The sequence below is a fragment of the Sinohyriopsis cumingii genome, chromosome 11, assembly GCF_028554795.1.
Source record: "Sinohyriopsis cumingii isolate HCF-2022 chromosome 11, ASM2855479v2, whole genome shotgun sequence".
NCBI lineage: Eukaryota > Metazoa > Mollusca > Bivalvia > Unionida > Unionidae > Sinohyriopsis > Sinohyriopsis cumingii.
The window spans coordinates 84,402,627-84,427,534 of NC_142971.1; the positions used below are offsets into that span (position 1 = coordinate 84,402,627).

The 24,908-nt window shown below is 34.7% G+C and overlaps 2 protein-coding genes across 2 annotated transcripts in view; both read right to left on the reverse strand.

The window, feature by feature from the left end:
• LOC149788886 (plexin-B-like) overlaps positions 1-24,908 on the reverse strand; it is a 446,804-nt gene that overhangs the window by 288,471 nt on the left and 133,425 nt on the right. The gene's annotated exons all lie outside the window — the stretch shown is intronic.
• LOC149788888 (hepatocyte growth factor receptor-like) overlaps positions 1-24,908 on the reverse strand; it is a 219,804-nt gene that overhangs the window by 127,376 nt on the left and 67,520 nt on the right. The window contains exons 8-9 of the mRNA XM_089973562.1: positions 21,824-21,938; positions 6,785-6,880 (exon numbers count right to left, since the gene is read on the reverse strand). Coding sequence (XP_089829688.1) covers positions 6,785-6,880; positions 21,824-21,938 — 211 coding nt within the window. The remainder of the gene's footprint in view (positions 1-6,784; positions 6,881-21,823; positions 21,939-24,908) is intronic.

Genomic DNA, 24,908 nt, shown 5'->3' on the forward strand with positions numbered 1-24,908 from the left:
GTATTTGCAATCATTTTTCATGCCAATAGGTATATAAATAGTTATAGGTCAGTAGTTTCGTTGGGAAATAGACCTTTGGGGACAGGACTGGCTCGCAAGGACAAAAGACAGCTCTATGATATAAATTTGTCTTTTCACGCCCAGAAAGTACATACACCACCACCTCACTAACTCGTGTCTTAGATAACTTGCTACCTCACTTATAATGTGGGAACAGGTGTGAATTCCATTTTTTTACCTGAAAAAACAAAAGAAATCCCCCATCTGTTGACCATGGAGGATATCATGATAAAAACTGGTAGATGACCATGGGTTTGAGTCACAGGCATGGAAAATATGGGTAAGTGAGAAAACTTGCCAGTAGCTTCCAGTGGGTCAGTGGTACTTAACAGGATTTTTCCAGGTTCTTCATCCACCAGTTATACTGGCCACCATACATAGTCTATCATGCACTGAAAAATGACATTAAAACCAAACCCATAACAACAACAACAACAAACTACCTCCAATTAGCCTAGTCATTTGCAAATGTGATCAAAGATAGTAAGGTAATGAAGTGAAATGAGTACTTGGTTAATAAAAAGCTTTGTTTTACAGATGTAGTTCATTATAAAAAGTTAGTTCAAAATTCATTAATTAGCACTCAGATATTTCCTCAAGGATGAAAGGAAGTTTTGTTATTAATATCAATGAAATCAAAGAATCAATGTTTTACTAATAGTACAATTTAACAAATGAATGATGTTTTGTTGTGAATCAACAACAAAATGCAGTGAATGAATACACAATGCTTCACAAACATGTGATGGTTATTGTAACCTACGGAAGTAATATTCAGAATTTGAGTATCTTGAAAATAAATGTAATTTACATATTAACAATCGAACAACTTCATTTGAAGAAAAAAAATCTCTTTTTGACAAAAATTAGCAAATTGATTCAGTCATTAAACAGATCCAATACCCAACCAGCCAACATGCCATGTGCTGGGTTTTCTCCAAGTCCAGTGTGGAGGGTATCACCATTTTAACGTTTTTTGAGGTCACTCAGCAACTTACCCCCTCAATTATAGTGCAGTCTCTGTTTTTTGGATTGCGTTGTGTACAAGTTATCAAGTGCAAGGTGTATATGGTTATAAAGTAAGGATCTCAAAGATTTCCAACAGGGTCTAAGTACTAATGAATAAATTCCATCACTGTCATGCAAACATAAATGAAGACCAAATGAAAAGAAGGCAGAGTGTGTTGCTCGAAGGCAACATCAAGAAAATAATTATTAAGAATCATGCAAAAATATCCCTTACCTGATGTGAATGAATGAATGATCTTCAAGAGTTTGACAAGCTCTTTTGACAAAATAATACACACAGAGATTATAGAGTATAAGAGGTATCTGCTAACAGGAACATGTGACATTTGTTTCCCTTATGATAATTAAGCCAAATAGAAACATAATAGAAACATAAATCTCTGATGGGTGAAAAAGTCCACCATGATTAATCCCAGCACAGAGCAACTGATAACCGGGGTTATAACATAACATAACAATTTCTTGGCTAGAAAACCAGGCTGATGCCAGACATTTTGACCAAACAACATATAAAATATTCCACCTGGGCTTTAATTAATAAGAGACTAGTCTTTGAAACCAAAGTAACTGATCTGTTTTGAAAGATCAGGGTCCAAACCTATGGTTGCCCCTAAGAAGAACTTAAAATACTTGACAGGTTGATATACAACCATTAATACTAGAAAATTCTGCAAACAGAAAGAGAAGAAAATCTGCAATGGCTGATCAAACCAATGTACTGCCTCCTGCAACAATTACAGAATTCTCTCTACTTGGCATCATCAACCTTGGAAGTCAACTGCCTTCTAGCCTTTGCAATGCAGTCTGAAACATTGTTTAAGAACTTGTCTTAAATTGAGCCAGGCAAGAAGGTGAAGAATCTGAGCATTGTTCTGAAGGAGAGAACCTATGTGATGGGTCAATAGAACTCATCTCCATAAGCAACTCCTTGGGGGCATCAACCAGTAAAGCAGAAATCACTGAACCATGCATGTTGCTGCCACATGGTGGGCAGGGAAGTACTATCATGATGAAACATAATACAGAGGTCCTCACTCAGTTAAAAAAATTGAGAGATTTCTAATATGTGGGAAGATGTAGACATACAGTTGATCTCACATGAGACTGAAGGTATCTCCTGCCCATGCACTTTGACTAGGAACAAGCAAGACAAACGTGGTAGCTTGTTGCTCAATCCCACTGCAAAATGACTTAGAACTAGCACATTCAAATGTGGTAGCCTGTTGTTCAAACCCATTGCAAAAATGTCTACCATTAGCTCTACAGTGGAAAATGAATTTAAGTTACTGAGTGGCACAAAGACAATTCTATGAGGGATACTCTTCCCATCCTCAGCAGGTTTCCACAAAATATTTCTCCCTGATATATAGTTAACTTTGATTGTAATCCCCTCCAATACATTCCATGTGAGAATGTTCCAGTCATCCAAGCATAGACAAGTGGCATGAATTATTCTTTGATGCTTTACTTGGCTGCCATAATTCTGCTTATGTGGCTGATGCACCTTGTAGTACCAGAAAAGTGGATGACATTTTTAGGTTGTTGATGTGATAAGAAGATTCCTGCCTTGACCAGATGCTGTGAAAGACTAACCCTATGACAACCGTTAAGTACCCCACTAAATATCTTAAGCATTTTAATACAGGTTGTATCACAACACTGTGAAGAAACCTGTCCTGATTTAGTCACCAACAAGATGGGGAAGCCACACACCAAAAGGCTGGGGAAGCTTCTCTCTTTGAGCAAGTTAGGATGGGCCTGAAACTGTGGTAACTAGTAAAACTGGAGTAAGCTGTTGTTGATTTCAAAGATCCTGAGAGGCCACAACAGGAATTAAGCTGTTGAACATCCAGTGGAGATACTCTCGACAGGTGTTTATATATTCTGGCAAAACCTTTTAAGTATTTAAGCCAGCTTTCCTAAGGAGTTGTGAGACTTCACTAAAAGTGCCATCAACATCAACTGAGTGTCTTTTCCATGTAATAGTCTCCCAAAGTCTCTGCAATGCAGCTACAGGCAGAGACTCCTCCCACAAAGGAATATAGGTGCCTGCTGAAAAGAGATAAACATTTGAAGCTATAGCAACCAGGGTTCAAAACCAAATGTCCATCACTTCAAGTGTCTTGATGGAAATATAAGTTAATGTGCCTGTCAATATCCCACCTGACACACTCCTGATGAAGGATAGAAGGTTTGAGTGGAAAAGCAGGCAAATGCATCATTAAGCTAATCACTGAAATAATGGGCAGCAAGGTGGAAGAAGAAAGGAACTGACCAAACCCTCTGCTGTCTAGCTGTTATCTGACCCTGTGTTGAATTCTGCACTATGCCCTTTAGTATAGCTGAGTGGATTGGCAATAGAAGATCAAATTCTTCTGTGCCATCAAAGTGGAATGATCCCCTGTCTAAAGACCTGGAAGGCATTTGATGCGTATCCAGAGAAAGAATATGGTTAACTTTGTTTACTACAACTATTAGGTCCACCTAGTTTACCTTTTATCTGCAGACCAGCAGGGTGGGTTGATGATGGGGGGGGGGTACTAAAGGAGGGAAATCAACTGGTGCAAGCTCTTCAAAGTCATGGGAGAAGTTTTGTGTCCTGTCTATGTTGAGGAGGTGAGATTGGGCTATGTGTCCTTCTCTATTCTTGGAAAAGGGAACAAGAGTGGTGGCACCAGATATTTTTCTTTGATAATGGAACTGAAAAAGAAAACATGGATGGCCTACTGCCTGCCCAATCTACCAACCAATAGAACCATGACAAGCTCATGAATGGCACCAAGATCGGAAAATCAGACATGCCACATGTTCCATGCCTTGTTACCACTGAATCAAAACATACAGAAGGGAGCTGTTGACCCAGTTCCTTTCCAGGCCTTCTAACGATAAAAAAGCCTTCCTAGAAAGGCTGTCTAAATTATTTCCATAAGTTAAACTAATTTTTAGTAGGGTTTATTCAAGTATCATGTACTGCTATTGTCAACTTGGAACACATGTTTGACAGTTTATAAGATTGGTCTGATGCAACAAAGGCAATATTATATTCAATTAAAAAGTTTGCTAAGTACACTTTAGCCATAATGTTCTCCAGTTCAGTTTCAGAAACTGCAGTTCTAAACCACATGATCAATGACTTCTTGCTAGATATCTCAACTCGATGTAATCTTTGTGGTCTTTTATTTACATGGCAGTGGCAATTATCTCACCTAAATCTATACACAAGCTGATTATGTCCAATAAATGTAACTGTCAACTTTCCGGCTTTTTCACAAGCATGGCCAATTATCTGAATATTGGAGAATGTTTATACTTCTGTGCATATTGCCAAGACTTTTAAGCGGCTGATTGTCCCCTTCACCTTCATGTTTCCATTTGCCGGACTATATTTCCAGATTTTGCAATGTGGTCTACATGAAGAAGAGTGAATTAAACTATCTGGGGCACATCAGGCTTGCTGAAATGATGACTTTTAAATTATTGACTTAGAAAACAGAGGTAAAAGTAGCAAAAATAGTTATTTGGAGGAGTTTGTTAGGGAAACATCCTTAACTCTACCCAATGGTGCAAAAGCTTGATCATGCAAGTGGTATGTATGAACATGAAAGAATTAAACCATCTGGGGTACATCCTGTAAAGTAACCCGGGCCCAGTACCCAAACCAGCTGCACTGAGTCTACATTATGGACCCAGAAAACACCCAGACAAGTCAAGATCTACATTTTTTAATATTTTCTGCCTCCATTCTCCATAGTTTTAGGGTCATTTCATTAAGCTTTATGACAAAATCATAAGGACTGCCATGTCTGACTTTCCCTAGATGAGGCTTGTACTCTGTAGCCACAGCTGTGAAATTAATATGTTACCAGTTGCTTCATTCCCAATATCTCAGTTGGACTGACAAACCCCCAAATTTTGGGGCTTGTAGGTCAACAATGTTAGTCCTATGTTCAGTGTCTGGTAGATAAAGCCTGTTGGCAGGTGCCTAGTTATCTGCCAGGCGACCAGTAATAAACAACTAGTGATCAGAGCCCAGTGCCCAGTGGGGTGAGTGGTGATGAATGTCCAGTGAACTACAGGTAATATCAGGCAAACATCCAGGTGAGCTAAAATGATACAAATGACCAGTGAAAGTGCACCCCTCCCCCCCAACAAAGGACAATATTCTGAATGGTTGAAGTAACTAAGGCATCAGAATGTGACTATGTTTATTTTTGTTCTAGGCCTCCAATTCCTAACTGGTTTAACTTAACCTTGGAATGGTGACTAGCACTTGACAAAGAGAAAATAGCATAATAATAACAGATAGTGGACTGCTGCTATTAAATCATCCTTCAAATCATAAGACGCTTTTTTCTTTTTCTTAAGGTGACGATTATTATAGTCTTGCTCAGATAAGTTATTTGTGTCAAATATTAATTTAAAATGCAGTTTTATTTAATTAATTTAGGTTTATGACATTGATATTTTCATTCTTTAATTCAGTGGCTGGCTTGTGTTTTATTAAAAGTACATGTACTGTATATTATGAAATTTCCATTCATAAATCAGAGCCAATTGGCAAGGTCAGGTCAACAACTATTTTGGTCAAAGTACGCCTAAAACAGTATCTATTTTAGGAATATATCATATGTGCCCTAACATTTGATTGTCTCGATAATTGAAAAAGGTCAGACCATGACTTTTAATGTATTTGACAATAAAATGATTTAAGTATTCATGAATCTTTTCCAATGATTCAAATTTGTTTATTTGAGATGCATAATGTGGCTATATAATAAAATTAAAGCAACATGTTATCATTCCTTAGTCATAATCAGCCTTTTAAGAGATGACATGAATTGCAATTTATTTTTAATTTGTTCATAAAAATTGCAGGGAGGAATTTTTTAAATTTTAAACACAGTACCTCGCTGGATTATTGTGAAATTATTGAAGGACTTAAATATTTGATAATACTGTTGGAATTCATACACTGTAAGTTTTTCTTAATTCGTCCACTTTTTAAGATTTTATATTTTATGGAAATAAATTTATATTTTGGAAAATTGATAGCTGCTGGGTTTTACCTTGTCTTGTTACTTAGTTTAAGCCCCTAGACGTAACAAATTTATATCCTCCCAATTCAGTAGGTGAAGGGGGGGATTATGTTTTGCTGCTGTCTGTATGCTCATCAATGAATGAAATTTGGTATGCATGCTTGAATCCATGCATAAATTACCAGATTAGATTGTCATGCCATTACAGCAATTTTACAATTCTCTACACCTTGGAATCTTTGAACATTCTAAGTCTGCCTTGAGGGCACACTTGTTTGACAACCACAAAACTAGTTTTTGTTTTTTTACATTACCAACCGTAGTAGAAAACGACCACACGGCTGGAACCGAAGTCATAACATCTGGTACATAAACATGTACAGGTAGTTTGCAACTTGGGAACTATTTGAAACTACTTTTATGCCATTAATAAAGTCTCCTTACCTTCCAGCTTGATGGGCTAATAAAATATTGAAATGCTATACATGGGCTAATAAAAAATTGAAATCCTATGCATGGGCTAATGCAACATTGGAATACTATGCATACTTTTAACATTGCAGTACTTACAGGCAGATTCTTTGTATTTAAACTGTAAATAGAAATTAAACCATAAAACATTGAAATGCTATGCATACTCGTACCATTGCAATACTTACTGGCAGATTCTTTGCATTTAAACTGTAATTAGAAATTACACCATTTGCAGCAAACAGTTTCCCTCTACTGTCCAACAACTGGGGACAATCCTCTGTCTGTGAATAATTTAAAAAAGTTATCAGTTAATTTCTAAAGACAACTATGGAAGTCAGATATATATATATATATATATATATATATATATATATATATATATATATATATATATATATATATATATATATATATAATTTAACTGTCTATATATTGTTTACACACAAGTTATATCTATGTGTGAATGAATTTGAAATAAAAATTCTATCATTATCTTAATTATTGTCCCTTTAATACTTTATTAACATAGAGTAAACAAACCAACATTTCATTTATTCATTGAAACAGGATTTCGATGCTTGAAAGACATGAAACTTCAATTGCATCCAGCAAGTAGAAATATCTTTGCTGGACTACTAATTGTGGTTTGTATATTTCACAAAAATTGCTGCTTGTACATGTCACAAATTATGCATTCATTCATTTAACAAAACTTTTATATCTTTTCTCGAAAACTTCATTGATAATTAAGTCACTGTGGTATTTCTGAAACTGCTAAATTGAAACTGAATAAAGAATTTGTTACATTTTTGCAAGAGGAAATAAAAGTGCATGAGTTCCAGCTATAAAAAGTAAACATTACCTTTTCATAATTTATGACATTGACATTTGTATTATAGACTTGTCTACTTTATCATAAACTTTCATGGGTAAACTTTCATCAAAACATGTGTAGAAGGCAAAATATGACAGTCTGGATAAGAAAGCAGGCCAGTGACATGTCTGTTATAGTGTCCCTAACCATGAGGCAGGAAAAGTTATACTAAACATTGATATAAGTTACTAAACTTTATTTTCCTTGCAGTGACTTTGACTTTGTGGCTGTAGCAATAGGTATGATATGAGACACATTACCTAGTCATAATATATAACTGCTTAATGGTTCAATACAATATCTTCAGTGGTTTAATAGTCATGCTATGGACAAGGATACAAGTTTTAGTTACATTCTCCCTTGCTGTGACCTTCACTTGGAGGTAGTGGGCACAGCTTTTATATGGGACATGCCATCTGTAAACGTAATGTTTCATTAAAATATCTCAGTGATTCAAAACTTATACTCTAGACAGGGACACAAATTACATAATTGTATTTTCCCTTGCTGTGACCTTAATGATGAGGTTGAGCTTTTCTTGTTTTGGGTTTAATGCCATTTCTCAGAACATGATAGGCCAAACATGGTGGCCAGTATAAATATTGGAGGAAGAAGCTGGCAAAAAACACTGACCATCAGGAAGATACTGGCAAGATTTTTCATATACCCACATTGGCTGAGCCTGAGATTTAAACCCATGTGGACAGAGGTGAGTTGGCAGTGACTGGTAAAGGAGAGAGCTTTAGACCACTCAGCCACCTGGGGCACATAGCTATATGATGCAGCACATCATAGAAATGTGATATTAAACTAAAACTTTATTAAAATACCTAATGTGGTTTAAATAGTTATAATATGGATGATGATACAAGTCATACTCATGTTTTCCATTACTTTTACCCTGATCTTAAAGCTGGAGGCATGGCTATGGTAGGTTAGACACCTCTATACATAATATATAATTGTATAAAGCTGGAGGCATGGCTATGGTAGGTTACACACCTCTATACATAATATATAATTGTATAAAGCTGGAGGCATGGCTATGGTAGGTTACACACCTCTATACATAATATATAATTGTATAAAGCTACCATGGCTATGGTAGGCTACACACCTCTATACATAATATATAACTATAAAGCTGGAGGCATGGCTATATTAGGTTACACACTTCTATATATAATATATAATTGTGTAAAGCTTGTTCCATTAGAATATCTTCAGTGATTCAAAAGTGATATTCCAGACAAAGATACTAGTCACAAACTTGTATTTTCCTTTGCTTGACCTTGACCTTAAGGCAGGCAACCTGAATCTGGTACACAGACACACACAAAAGTCTAATCATAATATACACCTGTGTAACATATGAATATCTGTTCAACTGTTACAATGGTTTAACCAGGCAAGGAAATCTCAAAGGACAGACACACACAGATGGATGGGCAATGCCTCAATACACCTAACCCACAATAGTGTTACAACTCCATGGTATTTAGCTTAGTAACAGAAAGAAGCAAAAGCAATGATTTTATCAAAATCAACAAATAAATTTCTTTCTCCAAGTTACACAGTAAAAATTTAAGAGGAACTTACAGTATTGTGAATTAAATCCCAAATAATCCTAAATGCCCTATCACTAAAAGTATGGAGTGTTCTGAATGAATTCTAAAACTGAATTTGTTGATGTGACAATAGTCTTGAATCGGTTGATTACCAACAGTATTGACTTATCACAATACTAAAATCCAGAATGTCTTTGAATGAATTCATAATAATCCCAAAATAGTAATTTAGTTCCAAATGTCCATGAACACTTTGTAATGCCAGTGAATAATTTTATAATAATTGATTTCTCTCAAATTACATATGAATACACCTGAAATAATTTTAAGATAGGAATGATTAATAGTGTTAACCACCACCTTATATAAAAACCTAAGTCAAAATAAGATGACCAGGATTTGGGTCAAAAGTTTTTTTTCAAAACATTTAAAGCTGTAAACAAGGCTAAACCTTGAATTCAAGTATCAGTAAACAAATTTATTAACGAAAATGATAAAAGTCATGTACACCATCACTACTCTACCCTCGATCATGGACAAATGTCAAGCACTCTACAAATTTAATGTACATAACAATAGAAGTACAAAAAGTCTTAATTGCATGCTAAAGAAACTGAGCTAGAGAGCCAGTATGAAATATGCATTATGAAATTTGACAGACAGCTGCCATAGGAGGTCACTATAATAATTGAGAGAGCAGGAAAATTAAAAACCTATTGAAACTGATGTTTTATCATTTTAGATCAAAGAGAAAGTTTCCATGAAATTTATAGCAATAATTAAAATTGGGGAAAATTACTGATTATTTGGGTTTTTAATATTTTACTAAGTGTGCAATTATCATTCTTTTTAGTTTCAATAAAAAATATTCTTCTAAATTTGAATAGGCTGAATAGGTCAAATGTGCTCAATGGTTCCTCGGAGTGATTTCAGCTCCAGAAACAAACCATTGTATGCATGTGGGTGTGTTTTAATCACAGTATGAAGTACATAATCAATGACAGGCTTTTTGCTTCACTAAGTACAATGATTTATTGAGCTGTGAAATAAAGATAATGACGTACATCAAAATGCTTTGGCCAGTATAATATTTCACAATGTATTAAACTCAGTAATAGCTCATAAGTGTATAAAATCTTTAAAAAGGGTATGCAACAAAGTGGGTGAAAATGTGACTCTAGAAAACTAAAGATTTTGCAGCTTGAGAAAGCTTATACATACTTTCCTAATCAGAAAGGGTAAAGATCTTTTACTGGACAAAAGAGGTTAACATCTAAGAAATTTCCAGCTTATCAATGGTATAAACAAAACCTTTCATTTTAAACTTTCTTACTATACTAAATTGTAAATTGTTCTAGCCAGATATTTGAAAATGGCAAAAATGCCAACAATACAGTTCACACTACATGTCTACCATATTGAGTCCAAAATACTTATGCAAAAGGAGGTATGGAAAGAAACAAAAACATTTGTCATGGTCATACACCTGTGCATTTTTAAGATTAGGTATCTACATATGAAAAAAAACAACATGTTGATTCATCTTGTTTTTTGGGGGAGGTTTTGATAACCAAGATGGCAATTTCAGAAAATATAATACTGACGAATTAGCACGACTGATATTTGCAGACGTGTAGGTGAGAGTCATTTGAGCTGTGGTTTCTGAGCCTACAAGCTTTAATATTTAGGACTAAAAACTATGTTATATATGGACATTTTGGTAACATACCAAACAGCCTACAAGCTATTTAGGCCTAGAGACTACGTCATATATGGACATTTTGGTAACATATCAAATAGCCTACAAGCTTTGATATTTAGGCCTAAGGACTATGTCATATATGGACATTTTAGTAACATACCAAATAGCCTACAAGCTTTGATATTTAAGCCTAATGACTACATCATATATGGACATTTTGGTAACACACCAAATAGCCTAAAAACCTTGATATTTAAGCCTAGAGACTACGTCATATATGGACATTTTGGTACCATATCAAATAACCTACAAGCTTTGATATTTATGCCTAAAGATTATGTCATATATGGACATTTTGGTAACATACCAAATAGCCTACAAGCTTTGATATTTAGGCCTAGCGACTACATCATATATATAAATTTTGGTAATATACCAAATAGCCTACAAGCTTTGATATTTAGGCCTAGAGACTACATCATATATGGACAATTTATTAACATACTAAATGCATATTCACTTTGATATTTAGGCCTAGAGACTACGTCATATGTGGACATTTTGGTAACATACCAAATAACCTACAAGCTTTGATATTTAGGCATAGAGACTACATCATATATATGGATATTTTGGTAATATACCAAATAGCCTACAAGCTTTGATATTTAGGCATAGAGACTACATCATTTATGGATATTTTGGTAACATACCAAACAGCCAACTTCATTCAAGAGAGATAATGTGATGGCTCATTTGCCTACAAAAAAATGACTTTCTGAATGGGAAGTTCCAAATGCTTCCCTACTTGTGTACCAGATCAAGCAGCTGTAAGCTGATATGAACACAATTTTGTTATAGGCAAGTTTAGAAACTACGGTATACAGATGTAACAAGACCATATGTTGTGTCCCCCAAGCTGTGTTTGACCTGAGGTATCTAACATGCAGAATGAAAATTAGTTGATTGTCAAATAAAAGCCTAAAAACTGAGTCTCCTCTTTAACAGGAATAAAAGAGTCATCAAAGAAAAGAGTTTGTTGTCATGGTTTCAGACATATGTGTCATCTATTCAATTTTTCTTTGTGGCCTAGTGGTTAGAGCGTTGATTTTCTGCACATTTTGAGACTGTATAATGAGAATACATGCGCCCTGTATTTATTCATCAGTCTATACCAGCATTGTAAGAGTCAGTGAGCTCAAATAGTGATTTATTTATAATATTTGTTTGTTGGATCCAGCAGAGTGGAAAATCTTTAATTTAAACAATAAATACTAATCAGATCATATATTCAATGACTTTATAATTTAATTCTTTCAGATTAAGTAAAACTTTCAAAGACTATGTTGATATTCCTCATTAATGGTATTATATAAAGGAAACACATTTGGATTCAGAACTGATTCTTCAGTGGTGTTATCATGGTAGCAAATAAACACATTAGAACCTTCATTCAGAATACCTTTGCATAGATTCCAGATAAGTGGGAAATTGCTAGTACAAGTTAGGATAGCATTCTAGGAATTCATAAACTGTAAATTATTTTCATTTGTTCACTTTGGTTGATTTTATATTTTATTTTAATAAATTTATATTTTGGAAAATTGAATGCTTGTTGGTTTTGCCTTGTCTTGTTACTCAGGCTTAAGCCCCTAGGTGTAATTAATTCATTGTGAATTCCATGTAATCAGCTAAAATGTTTTGAAGTTTGAACCTGCTTTGTTCACTTTCTGAACACTTCTTTTATAGCAAATCTTTAGGTGATGTTCAACAGCTTGCATATTCTTTGGCATTTGAGAAAAATGAGGAAATAAGACAGATGTCTTTTGGAATATACCAGAACCTCACTTGGCCTAATAGGGCAGCTAAACAAAATATATGTATTTTATATATAACACTTTATTTTGTTTACCACTATACTTTCTATTGTGATTCTTCAATAGTCACATGTTTTATTGTAAAATCAAGAATCCTTAAAGGGACTGAAACTCTACTTGCAAAAATGATTTTGTACGAATTAATGAACGAATAATCTGTTTCGTCCAGGCTTTTTTCTTTTCCACTTATTAGTATCAATCTGAGTATGAAGCCATCCGAAGTCTTGACAAACCGAAACAAAGATGAAGGTTGATTGAAAAGGAAAGAGGCCCTAATATCACTCACATGGATTGTGCAATTTAACAGTTGACCATTTCATTAACAAGCATGGCTGAAATGTACGATTATAAGAACACAACCTAGAAAACCTCTCCCTAATATTTTCTCATGTCAGTTTAACCTATTTTACTAGTCTCACACAAAATCTATAGATATAGGCTTATCTAGTAATCATAGTCACATGCTTTTAGTCAACATCATCAAAGATTTGATGACATAAATCTATTTACAAAGGTTTATTAAGATTGGATGATAAATTGATCTGTTAGCTCCTGATAGGTAACAAGCTCAGCTGATGTTATGCAAATTCATCTATCTCATTATCATTGCAGATATCATGATTACAGAAACTATCAAATAATATAATAATATAAACTTGATTACCAAGTTGGAGCAAAATTAAAGTGAAATGCAATCTTCAGATCATGATAAAGCTCTGTGAATCGGATACAAGATTACTGTACCTCATTAATATGCACTGATATGTCTCATACTTTTCCAACATCTTGACTATTTAGCAAGTATGATCAGAAATATGGTCTCCACAGTGATACAAATCTCAGCCAGTCAGATACAGGATCTGCCTATTAATATGCCTAGATCTCACTCACATTGAAACTCTTGAAGATATAATGCTATTTAACAAGTTTGATCAAACTATGATAAGAGTCACTCGAGCGTTCATAAGCTCAACCAACTAGATGTAAGATCACCTCATTATTACGTGTGATCTTGTTATTAAATTTTCTCATACAGGACCAGTCAGTCCATTTGACAAGTTTGATCAAAACCAAATCAGAAACATTGTCTCAACGTTGTAACAGGTTCAGCCAATTGCATGCAAGATCTCCTGATCAAATCTAAACTTGTAATTGTAGTTTATACTCAGTTTTCACTGCCTTGAGTTTCTTCAATGTATCTATTTTACAAGGTATTCATTACTACAAGCTGACAGGAAGATGCCATACAGCATTATTTAGTTCTCATTCAGTTAAACCTATCAAACAAGATCAGTGCCTAACAGAAGAATGGCAATTTGAAATTATCTACTAATAATATTAAACAGTCACATTGCCAGTAGCTAAAACTAGCAGCACTGCTATGCAACAGTTCGTTGTTTTCTAGCATCTCATATTTTTTACTTACCCCCTCCCATTATCTATCATGACAGCTAAAATCAGCAGCACTGCTTTAATACAACTTGGTACTGTTTTTTAACATTTCATTTCTTTGACTTACCCACCCACCTTCCCTGGCATCAGCCTTGCTGTTTGTGCCTATGTGTGTGTACGTCCATGTGCATGTGCGTGCACTTATGTGTGGTTTTTCTCGTGGGGGGAGAAATATATATATATCAAGGGTGTGGAATTACGACCAGCCTGCTGGTCTGATGCTGGTCCAGTGCAAAAACAAAAGCAACCAGTCCATCTGGCCCAATGATTTTTAGGTATATAGAGTATATTTAATCTACAAATTATCTTATCAAAAGAAATAAGAGAAACCATGTGGATAAATAATGAAAACCGTTTCTGGTGACCTTTTGCAGTCTTCAGCACCACTGTCCAATCTGCTGTGAGATGAAAATGGATATAACTAAAAATTATAGTCTGCATCCACTTGAAGCTCCAGCCAAAATATATTCTGCATCTATGCAATGTTTGATGACACATGCAATATCTGATTCCCAACGTCAACATGTGGAGGTATCTGAAAGCACTGAAGCAACCATTGTCTAAAAATCCAAATATAGACCCCCAAAAAGAACTACTAAAGAGGAATATGATATCAACAAATGAAAACAATCCACTTCTGGAATTCATTTTTCTCAAGACAAACTTTCATGGACATGTACTTAGATACCAAGAATCATCTTTAGAGGTCAGGCCTAGTCCTGATGCTGTCGTCGATGACATGTCATGGATGAGAGTCCTTGTTTCTAATGTGACTATGATTCAGACTGATCGCTGCAATATATTCTGATGCCCAGCCTCTAGATGAGTTATGTATGAATCATCTGTACAGTTAGCATGCATCATTAAAATGGGCATTACATAGCGGCCTTGTGCTAATTTAAAAAAATATTTGAAATAAAGCTGATGTATAAAGTAAATATCTTATTTAGTGTTTCATTATTTCCCTATTTCATTTTATAAATAACATTACCAATTGGTGATATTCATATCTACCTACATTTACCACTTTTGTCATTGGCTACATACATTTTGTCATCTCGCATCATGAAATGTAGAACCATCTTGTTATAGACATGAGTAGCATTTTCATGTTACAAGTCCTGTGGGCTTGTATGATTTATTGGCATGTTGGGTAGTATTTTCATGTTACAAGTCCTGTGGGCTTGTAGGATTTATTGGCATGTTGAGTAGCATGTTCATGTTACAAGTCATGTGGGCTTGTAGGATTTATTGCCAAGTTGAGTAGTATTTTCATGTTACAAGTCATGTGGGCTTGTAGGATTTATTGCCAAGTTGAGTAGTATTTTCATGTTACAAGTCATGTGGGCTTGTAGGATTTATTGGCATGTTGAGTAGCATTTTCATGTTAGAAGTCATGTGGGCTTGTAGGATTTATTGGCAAGTTGAGTAGTATTTTAATGTTACAAGTCCTGTGGGCTTGTAGGATTTATTGGCATGTTGAGTAGCATTTTCATGTTACAAGTCCTGTGGGCTTGTAGGATTTATTGCCAAGTTGAGTAGTATTTTCATGTTACAAGTCATGTGGGCTTGTAGGATTTATTGGCATGTTGAGTAGCATTTTCATGTTAGAAGTCATGTGAGTTTGTAAGATTTATTGGAAAGTAGAGTAGCATTTTCATGTTACAGGTCCTGTGGTCTTGTAGGATTTATTGGCATGTTTCACATCCTGCACGTGTATAATTGCACATCATTTCACTCCCTTGACTGTATTGAATTTGCAGCAATCGGATTCAGTTCCTACATGATGATTCTATTTCTGGAATAAGTATCTGTTTGCTTTGCAATTGTTTAATTTAATGTGTAATGTGTTACACTAATCTGTTTGTTCTGTCACTGTGGTTGTTACAACACATATTTATGTTCATCAACTATATTATTTTCAGTAATACATGCATTTCTTTGACAAATAAGGCTATGTCTAATATTACAGGTAAATATCATTAATTACTTTTTAAAGAATTAGTATTATAACCTTTGCTTCCATGTTTACTAGAACATAAGATTTGTATGAATAAATATAGGTGGATCCATCTTATTATCAAACTCATACATGATCTTCATTATAGAAGCTATCAAATTCAGATCATAAACATGCCTTCTAGAGTGATAACAAGCTCAGCCAATCCAATGCAAGTTCACCTTATTAATATGCATGGGTATAATAAAAAGGACATTCATACCAAGGTCATTTCTTTCCAACCTGCTTCAATTTTATTAAATAGCTTTTAAGAAAAAGTGGTACAAAATGATGTTCTATTTTTTTTATAAAGGATTTTCTGTTGTTAGTAGCATAAAGCATATTGGATAGAAGATCAGCATAACTTGTACTAACTGAGAAGGTCTTCGTGCCTGAATACTGTCAAATTTAGTCAAATTCTCTAAAGCATTTTTGCAAGACAGGTCTTATTAATATTTTGGAGGATGTTAATAGGGGAGCAGGAATAACCCAGCTAATGATTGTCATGAAACTTGATTATTCAAATTAAACTTGATCCACCTCACAAACCATTTACTGAAACTTTTGTCAATTTTCTTCCTTAAGATCATATTTAGGGAACACCATTAATTATTTGACTCAATGGTTAATCACCCTTTTCCTATGTCTGAGTTTTGCATACACTTCAAGTTTCAGCATTCTAAGTTAGCAATATGTTCAATACACTGATAGAATACTTATTACTCATTTTTTTATGATAGTAATTTATAGTCAGAGTTGGCTTCAAATTTGTAATGTTCAAATTTAGTACATAAAATATTATTACATATTTTACACATGGAGTTTGATACATTCATATAAACAGTAAACTAATTTTGTTAGTTGTCTGCATTTGACACACCATTGTTGGGAGTTGGCCATCTGTGTGCAGATTCCTCGGCCAATTTGTAAAGAAAGTAAACCAAGTTTCATTGGTGTGAAAAATTTCAGGAGGCTTTGATAAATCAAAGGTCATATTTAGGAATACACCAGTTCTTGAAGCTTCAAACTTCAGTCAATCATTAAAAAAATGATGTCTGTTGATGGATGTGATGTTTAGGTTTATGAAGCATTCAATCTAGAAAATAAAAATGGTGAAGATCATCCAGTGTACCATTTTTCTATTTAAAAAATCAAATTATAATAAAATAAGCAACAGAGAAATTATTTCACAGTCAATATGGAATCTTTGGCTTTGATATTGGCTTTAAAACACTTTAAAGTGTATATTAGTTCAGCTCCTTCTTCGATTATTTTATTTAGTGATCACAACCCCTTTACTTTCATTGACAAGATAAAAACAACAGTCAGAGATTATCAAGGTGAAATTTGATGTTGCACGAATACTGACATCGGGCACACCAAGGTAAAATATAATCTTATTGTAGATGCACTTTCACATCTATACAAGTATTATATTGCTTCATGCATATTTTGTTTTATTCATAAGACTTCATCTTGTGTAATTTTAATCACATGTATATTTGACTAATAATTAAAATGAATGTTTTAGTGTTTAAATCTTTCTTTTTTATGAGAGGAGGTGTTATGTATATCTAATTTGTATTGTTTATTATATTTTCTCTATGATTATATGTTATGCATAAGTGTTTTTTATACCTGACCTTGTCTAAACCTATGTTCATGTTGTACCTGGCCAGTAACTTTTATTTTGTAAAAAAATAATACATAGTTAATATTTCTCTATAAGTATGGATTAAGTAATATGATCATTATCAATGTTTATTTGGGAGAGGGTCTACAACATTGGAATTCCCATTGAAGAACCTGCTGTACCTGATGTTGCCATGTTCTTTATTACAATCTTAGTAAACGACCATATTGTGTAGACAACTAACAATATTCTAGAAATTAACTTTTTTTGACACTCGTGCTAGTTCTGCTGTTTTCTCACTTTTTATGCAATGTTGTTTACATGATAAATTACTCATTCTTGCCTTTAACATCAGAGGCAGAATCAGTCTTATTGTTGTGTTCAGCATTTCGTTTGGGTGGAATTAATTATTCAAATTATTGTTCACTGGAAATATTGGAAAATGTGCTCATCTATAATATTCTTGGATTGGGACATTAATTTGGAATTATAATGCCTTCAGACAAGAACATTTTGGGATTACATTATTGTGATATATCAAAAGATTGTTGGTACATCATCAGACTTCAGGCCATTGACACATTAACATGCTGAAGACTACAGGCACTTCAACACATCCAATATTGGAACCTTTTATAGAATACCTCTGGAAATAATAATAATAATATAATAATAATAATAATAATAATAATACTTTATTTATAGAGGGTGACTCATTAGTCAAGGACTATTCTCCCTTGAGGCCCTCTTAAGAAGAGTATAACTGTTCATTAAATGAAAGATAACAGTAATTACTGTTTATTTTAATGTGTTCAGTATTCAGATATTAAATTCCATTATCATCAATTAGAAATACAAACATACTCATTATATCTCTTCTTAAATATGGTAATATTTTCAGCAAATTTTACAAGCAGTGGAGCTTGTTACACAGAACTGTACCAGAGAATTAGAAGTTTTTAAAACTGTTTTTTTGGTTGGTTTTAGTGCTTGAAGGTTTCCACTTGATGTTGACCTCAACTGGTACTGTCTTGAAAAAGGCCTGAATGAATCCTGAAGATACTCTGGTTCAGTTCCATGTAGACATTTATATACAAGAACTGCCTTGTGATAACTGTTCTTTCATATATTGTGAACCACTTTATTTTTGTAAGCAATGCTTTTGATGGATGATCAATAGCTACATCTAAAATACCGATTTCTTAAGTTGATAAATCCTGTCAACAGTTTCCCCATATACCTGAACAATAATCCATTGTTGGAAGAATGTATGAATTGAAGTATAGATTGCAAGTTTCTGTAGATAACTATTTTTTTTTATTCTGCTGACAATTTTGGATGACAGTGTTTTACAAAACCTGTCAATATGGTCATCCCACTGTGATTATCTACATACACAAACGTTACACATTTGGATATGTGATAAATAATTTAGGACTATTTTGGATTTAATTCTCATTACTCAAGTTCTTTTTAAATGTTCACTTTGTATTCTAGGGAAACAAATTATTAGTTGAATTTTTCAAAACATGTTGGTTTTCACTCTTTTTGTAATTTAAGGCCATATAGTCATAATAACAAATACATTACTGTAGCAAAATATTTTGACTCCTGTGCTTTCAACCTTTCACATCTTCATCAGAGGATTGTCCTTGTGAAAAGGTCAAAAGCTCAGGAATCTGTCTATGTTTAATCTCATTTAACAGTCACTTTTATGCTTTTTTCACTATTGCTTCACATTATGTCTAGTTGTACTGAATATTAGGGCTAGACTTCTGGTGTGTCACACTAAGAAATATGTTACATTCAGTTCTGATTGGTGGTCATTGTTTGTTCATTTTCAGAGTAAAACAATAGCTACCAGTTTGAATACTGTAGCTTATTCACTGTGTAGCACACTAGAAGCATTACTTTCAAATCTGATCAAAATAGATACGAAGTATCAGACAAACTTTGTGCAACAGTGGCTATTAAATGAGATGTAAAGTACTTTAAACAGAGAACAAGTTTGGAGTGTCTTCTTTGACACTGATATATCGTAAGTGACTAAACAAGATATAAAAAAATAGCACAGAATCTGCGAGGGGACAGATTCCAAACTGCATGAGTTATAGTCACCGTATTAATTTGGAGAAGGAGAATGGGTGTTGTCAATAATTTCTGTTTTCAATTGCAGAAATGAGTGTCTCTGTCTGCAGTAGTTGTTTTGCACCTGCAGGAAGTAAAATGTGAAGGATTTGGTTGTTAGTCATCCCTGCTTCCATGCTTGGACTTATTCTCCATAAACGTTTCATTGCACAAACAATTTGCACTATTTCTTCTGCTTTGAAGGTAACACTATAATGCCAACCAAATTTTACTGAACACATGAAATTAATAATAAAATGTTTTAAAAGCATTCACACAGTGTGAACAAAGGACATGATGACCAAAATGAGTCCTGCACTGGATTTAATGGAATAACCTGAAATAGCCTAAAAGGCTGAATAAAAACCACTTATACATGAGGTATTTTGTTTGGATTCATTTTTTTGTATCCTGTCATGTATGATAATGGAATATGAACAAATGATAGGTCTGTCTGTCTGTAATATGTTTGCTAGAAATACAATCAATATGTCAACATATATAAAATGACACCGCCATACCGATGAGAGACCTTCTAAAGATAAAAAGACTATCAAGTTGATATGTGTATCAATAATATATCATATTGTAGGTTGTGCATCATGAACCGTATTGATACATGACAAAGGTATATCATTTCATCCTAAGGGTTAGGGTTAGGATTAACCCTAACCCTAACCCTAAGCATATCCTAAAAATTTCTATGCCAAGCTTGATCACAATTAGCTCAGCTGTGATGAAGAAGAAGTTTTTTATTTTAAAAAAGGGTTTCTCATATCGTTATAGTCTAAGCCATACCATTGGCAAGGGAGACATCCAAGACAGAATTTTGAAAGAACATGTATTAATATTTCTCAAACATTCCTACGATGTTTAATTGATCTGGCTCAGCCATTTTGGGGAATAATTTACAAACAGGAATTCCATATGGTTGCTAAAGAAACTACACTTGCTAGGGGATGCAACCCATCCACAAGATGGACACAGCATGAACTAAGAAATATTGTTGCCTAGTAATATCAAAGAAGATTATCTTGTTCTGGTAAGCTGATTACAGGTTTCACATTTGGCTGCAATGGAAGCCACACTAATGCTAAAGAATTCAATCAAGGCCAAATTTTGATAGAGCTTTCCTTTAAAACACTCACAAATTTAATCAAACCTTGTTCAGTCATTTCTAAATGAAATGTTTAAAATAAGTATTCAACCTAGATGCAAATTTCCACAATGTTGTCAAGAGAGACACCCCAGACACAGTTTTAATAAAGTGTGTCAAAGTAAACATTGCTACTAAGTTTGATCAAAACTGGATAAGTTTTTATAGTGAAACCAATGAAAACAGATTTTCCAAATAGCTGCAATGGCAGTCACAGTTTTGTTAATATCATAAGAAAGATTTTAACAAACTTGAAATGAAATTAATTTAGCAATTCTAGAAAAGATTTATCAACAGGTTAAAGGAAGTCACACCATGACTAGAGGAACCACCTAGATACAAACTTGACAGAGCATATCTTTAGAAACATTCCTACCAATTCTCATCAAAGTGAATGAGTTGTTCTAGAAAGAAGTCTAAAACAGATTTTCCATTTTCATTGTTATTAAAGCTACATCACTGCTAAGGAAGACAATCCAATCAAACGTTTCGTAGAGCATGTCCTGAGAAACATTCCTAGCAAGTTTCATTAAAATCGACTAATTGGTTTTCAAGATGCTTGACAGATGACAGACTGCATGATGGATGCATGACAGATGCAAGGTCTTACAGCCTGGTGATTAGTTAATTGTCAAGATGAAATCTTTAAATAATGACCTAATATCTACCAGGTTTCATAACAGTCAATCAAAAACTGAAGCTAACTTCTTTTCGCTCACAAGGCTGTGGAAAGGACTTGAAGGAAGGAAGATAATACATGTGCAGTCCGATATACCTCTGACTCTATGCGGTGAGTATATAATTAACTATAGGCAAAGTTGAAAGCTTCCCATTACCTGTTTGTATGTAAAATTTGTGGGGCATATAGAACCATTGGTACTGCACATCACTGCATTACTGGAAACACACCAATTACATCCACCATCACTTTCTGATGTACAGCTTTTACACCTGAAAATATAGAAATAGCATGAATTAAAGTTATATAAAGGTGGGTAATGGTTTAGTTCATGGGTCACAATGAATAGCCATATAGTGTTTCGTTTGATTTTCTGTTCATCACATAGAAGTTGAATGTCTTTTGATCTTGGCAAGTTAAGCATCTGACTAATATAATGAACAAGCGAAGACTGATGTATAATTTTTAGTTCGATGTCACAGATTAAGTGGAACATGAGTTATAGCTCCTTGGTATAAAAAAGGACCTCAATCAACCTTGAGTGCAATGTTACAAGGCCTTAAGGAAATAATAATTTCATACTATGGCACCAACTGCCCTAACTTGAATAAGAGACATGGTACTGTTCTGGACAATTATTCCATTCCATGCAGGAATATTAGCGCCCCTTAATGTTCCCTTCAACAAGCTCTTCAAACTTTAGTTTAAATATTTTCTGACTACAATTTCACCAAGTCCTGTGCTACATGCATGGTGTGAACATTTAATGAACAATACACTATGCTAAAATTCAAAAGCATAACTAAAGCTGTGTTTGCAAAAATATGACCCATTGCAGACCAAAAAGTAAAAGTTCAAAAAATATAAAACTTTAGAAATTTTGCATACATTGCCAAAATGGCATTGAAATCTAAACAGGCCATCTAAGTATGCAAACTAACATGTATATCAAATCTAATTTGCAAGCCACACGTTGTTTTGTTTACTTGTATTATCAAGAGTACTGTGAAGATTATATTAAATGCCCACCAATAATTCTTGATGTAGACACTAGTAGGTTATGGCTGGCTCTGGAAATTACTGACCACTGTCTCAATGACTGGACCTCTTGGTCAAGGAATGCAATCATGAACCAACTTACTGTGCAAAAACATTATTTTCGTATTATACCTACCATGACCATGATATTTGACCCAAAACCTGTTAAGTATTTTTTATTACACATGACCTTTGACCTACAGACCCAATAACTTCCTCCATACCTTAAATGCAAGCCCTCCATAAACTTCAATTAAGGTACATAGAATCCCAAATCTATTTTTCTTCTTCTTGACAACTGGCATTCTAATTGTAAAATCAACAGATTTCAGCAGCAGGGGGGGCGAATCCGACATTTTGTCCAATCGTTATTTGGCTTAATTAGTACTTTCTGCACTCAGCGGATCCGGTGTCGTCAGCGCCTGGTAAAAAAAAAAACGACGTCGTCGTCGAGGGGATCGTCCGGACGTCATTTGGTTTAATTAATACCTTCTGCGCGCCGATCCTCAGCGTCGTCAGCGTCCGGTAAGCACATCGACGACCGCGTCGATGTCATCGCCCCCCCCCCCCCCGCTGCTAAGTGGTTATTTACAATAAAAATTATTTACAACTAACCGAATATTTGGTCAAGTCCGATACGATATCGTGTCCGAGGATCGTGTAAATTTATCGTTACAAATCCATGTGGGGTCGACTGAGCATGACTAAAAAAGTTTCGAAAAACATTAAAGTCCATGTCACCGCCGCACCATGTCTGCCAAATATTTCGTAGCGTGTGTGTATCAACGCCGTTGAATACAGCAAGAATATTACAGTTGTCTCTAATTACTTTTGGAATCTGAGTGTATCGTTGAGTGACATATATCACGTCAGTGTTTTTATGCCTGCCTCTAGAAAATATCCTAGCTGGGTTCTTTTGATTGTCTAACATAACATCATCATACACGACTAGATTGTTAACGTCGCCATCAATATCATCGATACCCGGTGCATCATTGATATCCGTAATAAACTCAATAACATTTTTTTAGCGATCGCTGATGCATTCTCGTTGAAATCTTTTAACACCTCGTAGCATCGTTGATCATCTACGCTAGGAGCAACCAAATACAACTTATCCCACTTCATCCATCTCATTATTAAATTGAGTAACAATTGCGTCTTGCCGGATCCAGATGGTCCGATGATAATCATCCGGATCGAGTTTGGTAACGCTGCAACATGCTTAACTGGTTCTCTTGTTTTAGTCGCTGAAAAGTCAATTATATTCATGTCTCTATACATAAATTATGGATCTATATTGTGTGAAGTGCAGAGTGCGTACTGGCACAAATGATATGACAACCGTTACAACAAGAAATAATAGATCGGCCCTTACTGGTAAGTGTGTACAATGCAGTACAAAGAAATTTAGATTTATTTCTATTAGACCCGGAGATGTTTTAAAAAAAAGCGAGGAGGTGATATTGCAGCCAAGTTATCAAAACTCCCCGGAACCCCGTGGGCAAAGTATCCAGGAGAAAAGCACCTTCCAGGATATAACTACTGTGGCCCCGGAACACGATTAGATATCAGACTCGATGATCAAAATCAGCCCAAACCCGGTGAGTATCCAATAAACGCTATCGATAAGGCGTGTCATGCTCATGATGTTGCTTACAAAAGTAGCGATCTGCAACAGCGTCATATCGCGGATGTAAAATTAATTCACGCGCTAAATGCTATTCCTGATAAATCCTTCAAGGAAAAATTAGCCTCATGGTTGGTAAAATCGGCTATGAAAGGTAAATTAATGATTGGAAGCGGAGCTTCTCGCGCTGGTAATTGAAAACGCTAGCGTTTATAATAACAACATGGAATCCATCTATTATTCTCCGAGAGGATACTGGAAGGGGAAGGCCGCAATTGGTAAGCTTGCAAGCGCTGCAAAGGTAACAAGGGCCGTTGCGGCTAATTGGTTATCCAAACAGGCTATATGGCAAATCTATCTACCACCGCCTAAACAAATCAACTTCTCGCGCTTTGATGTCAGCGTACCTAATGAAGTTCATCAGGCTGATATACTATTTCTGCCGCATGACAACGGTTACAAATACGCGCTAACTGTAGTTGATGTTGCGAGTCGATACAAACAAGCGGAGCCGTTAAAAACAAAGTCAGCAACTGAAGTAGCCGCTGCGTTTAAAAGAATTTATCGAAGAGGT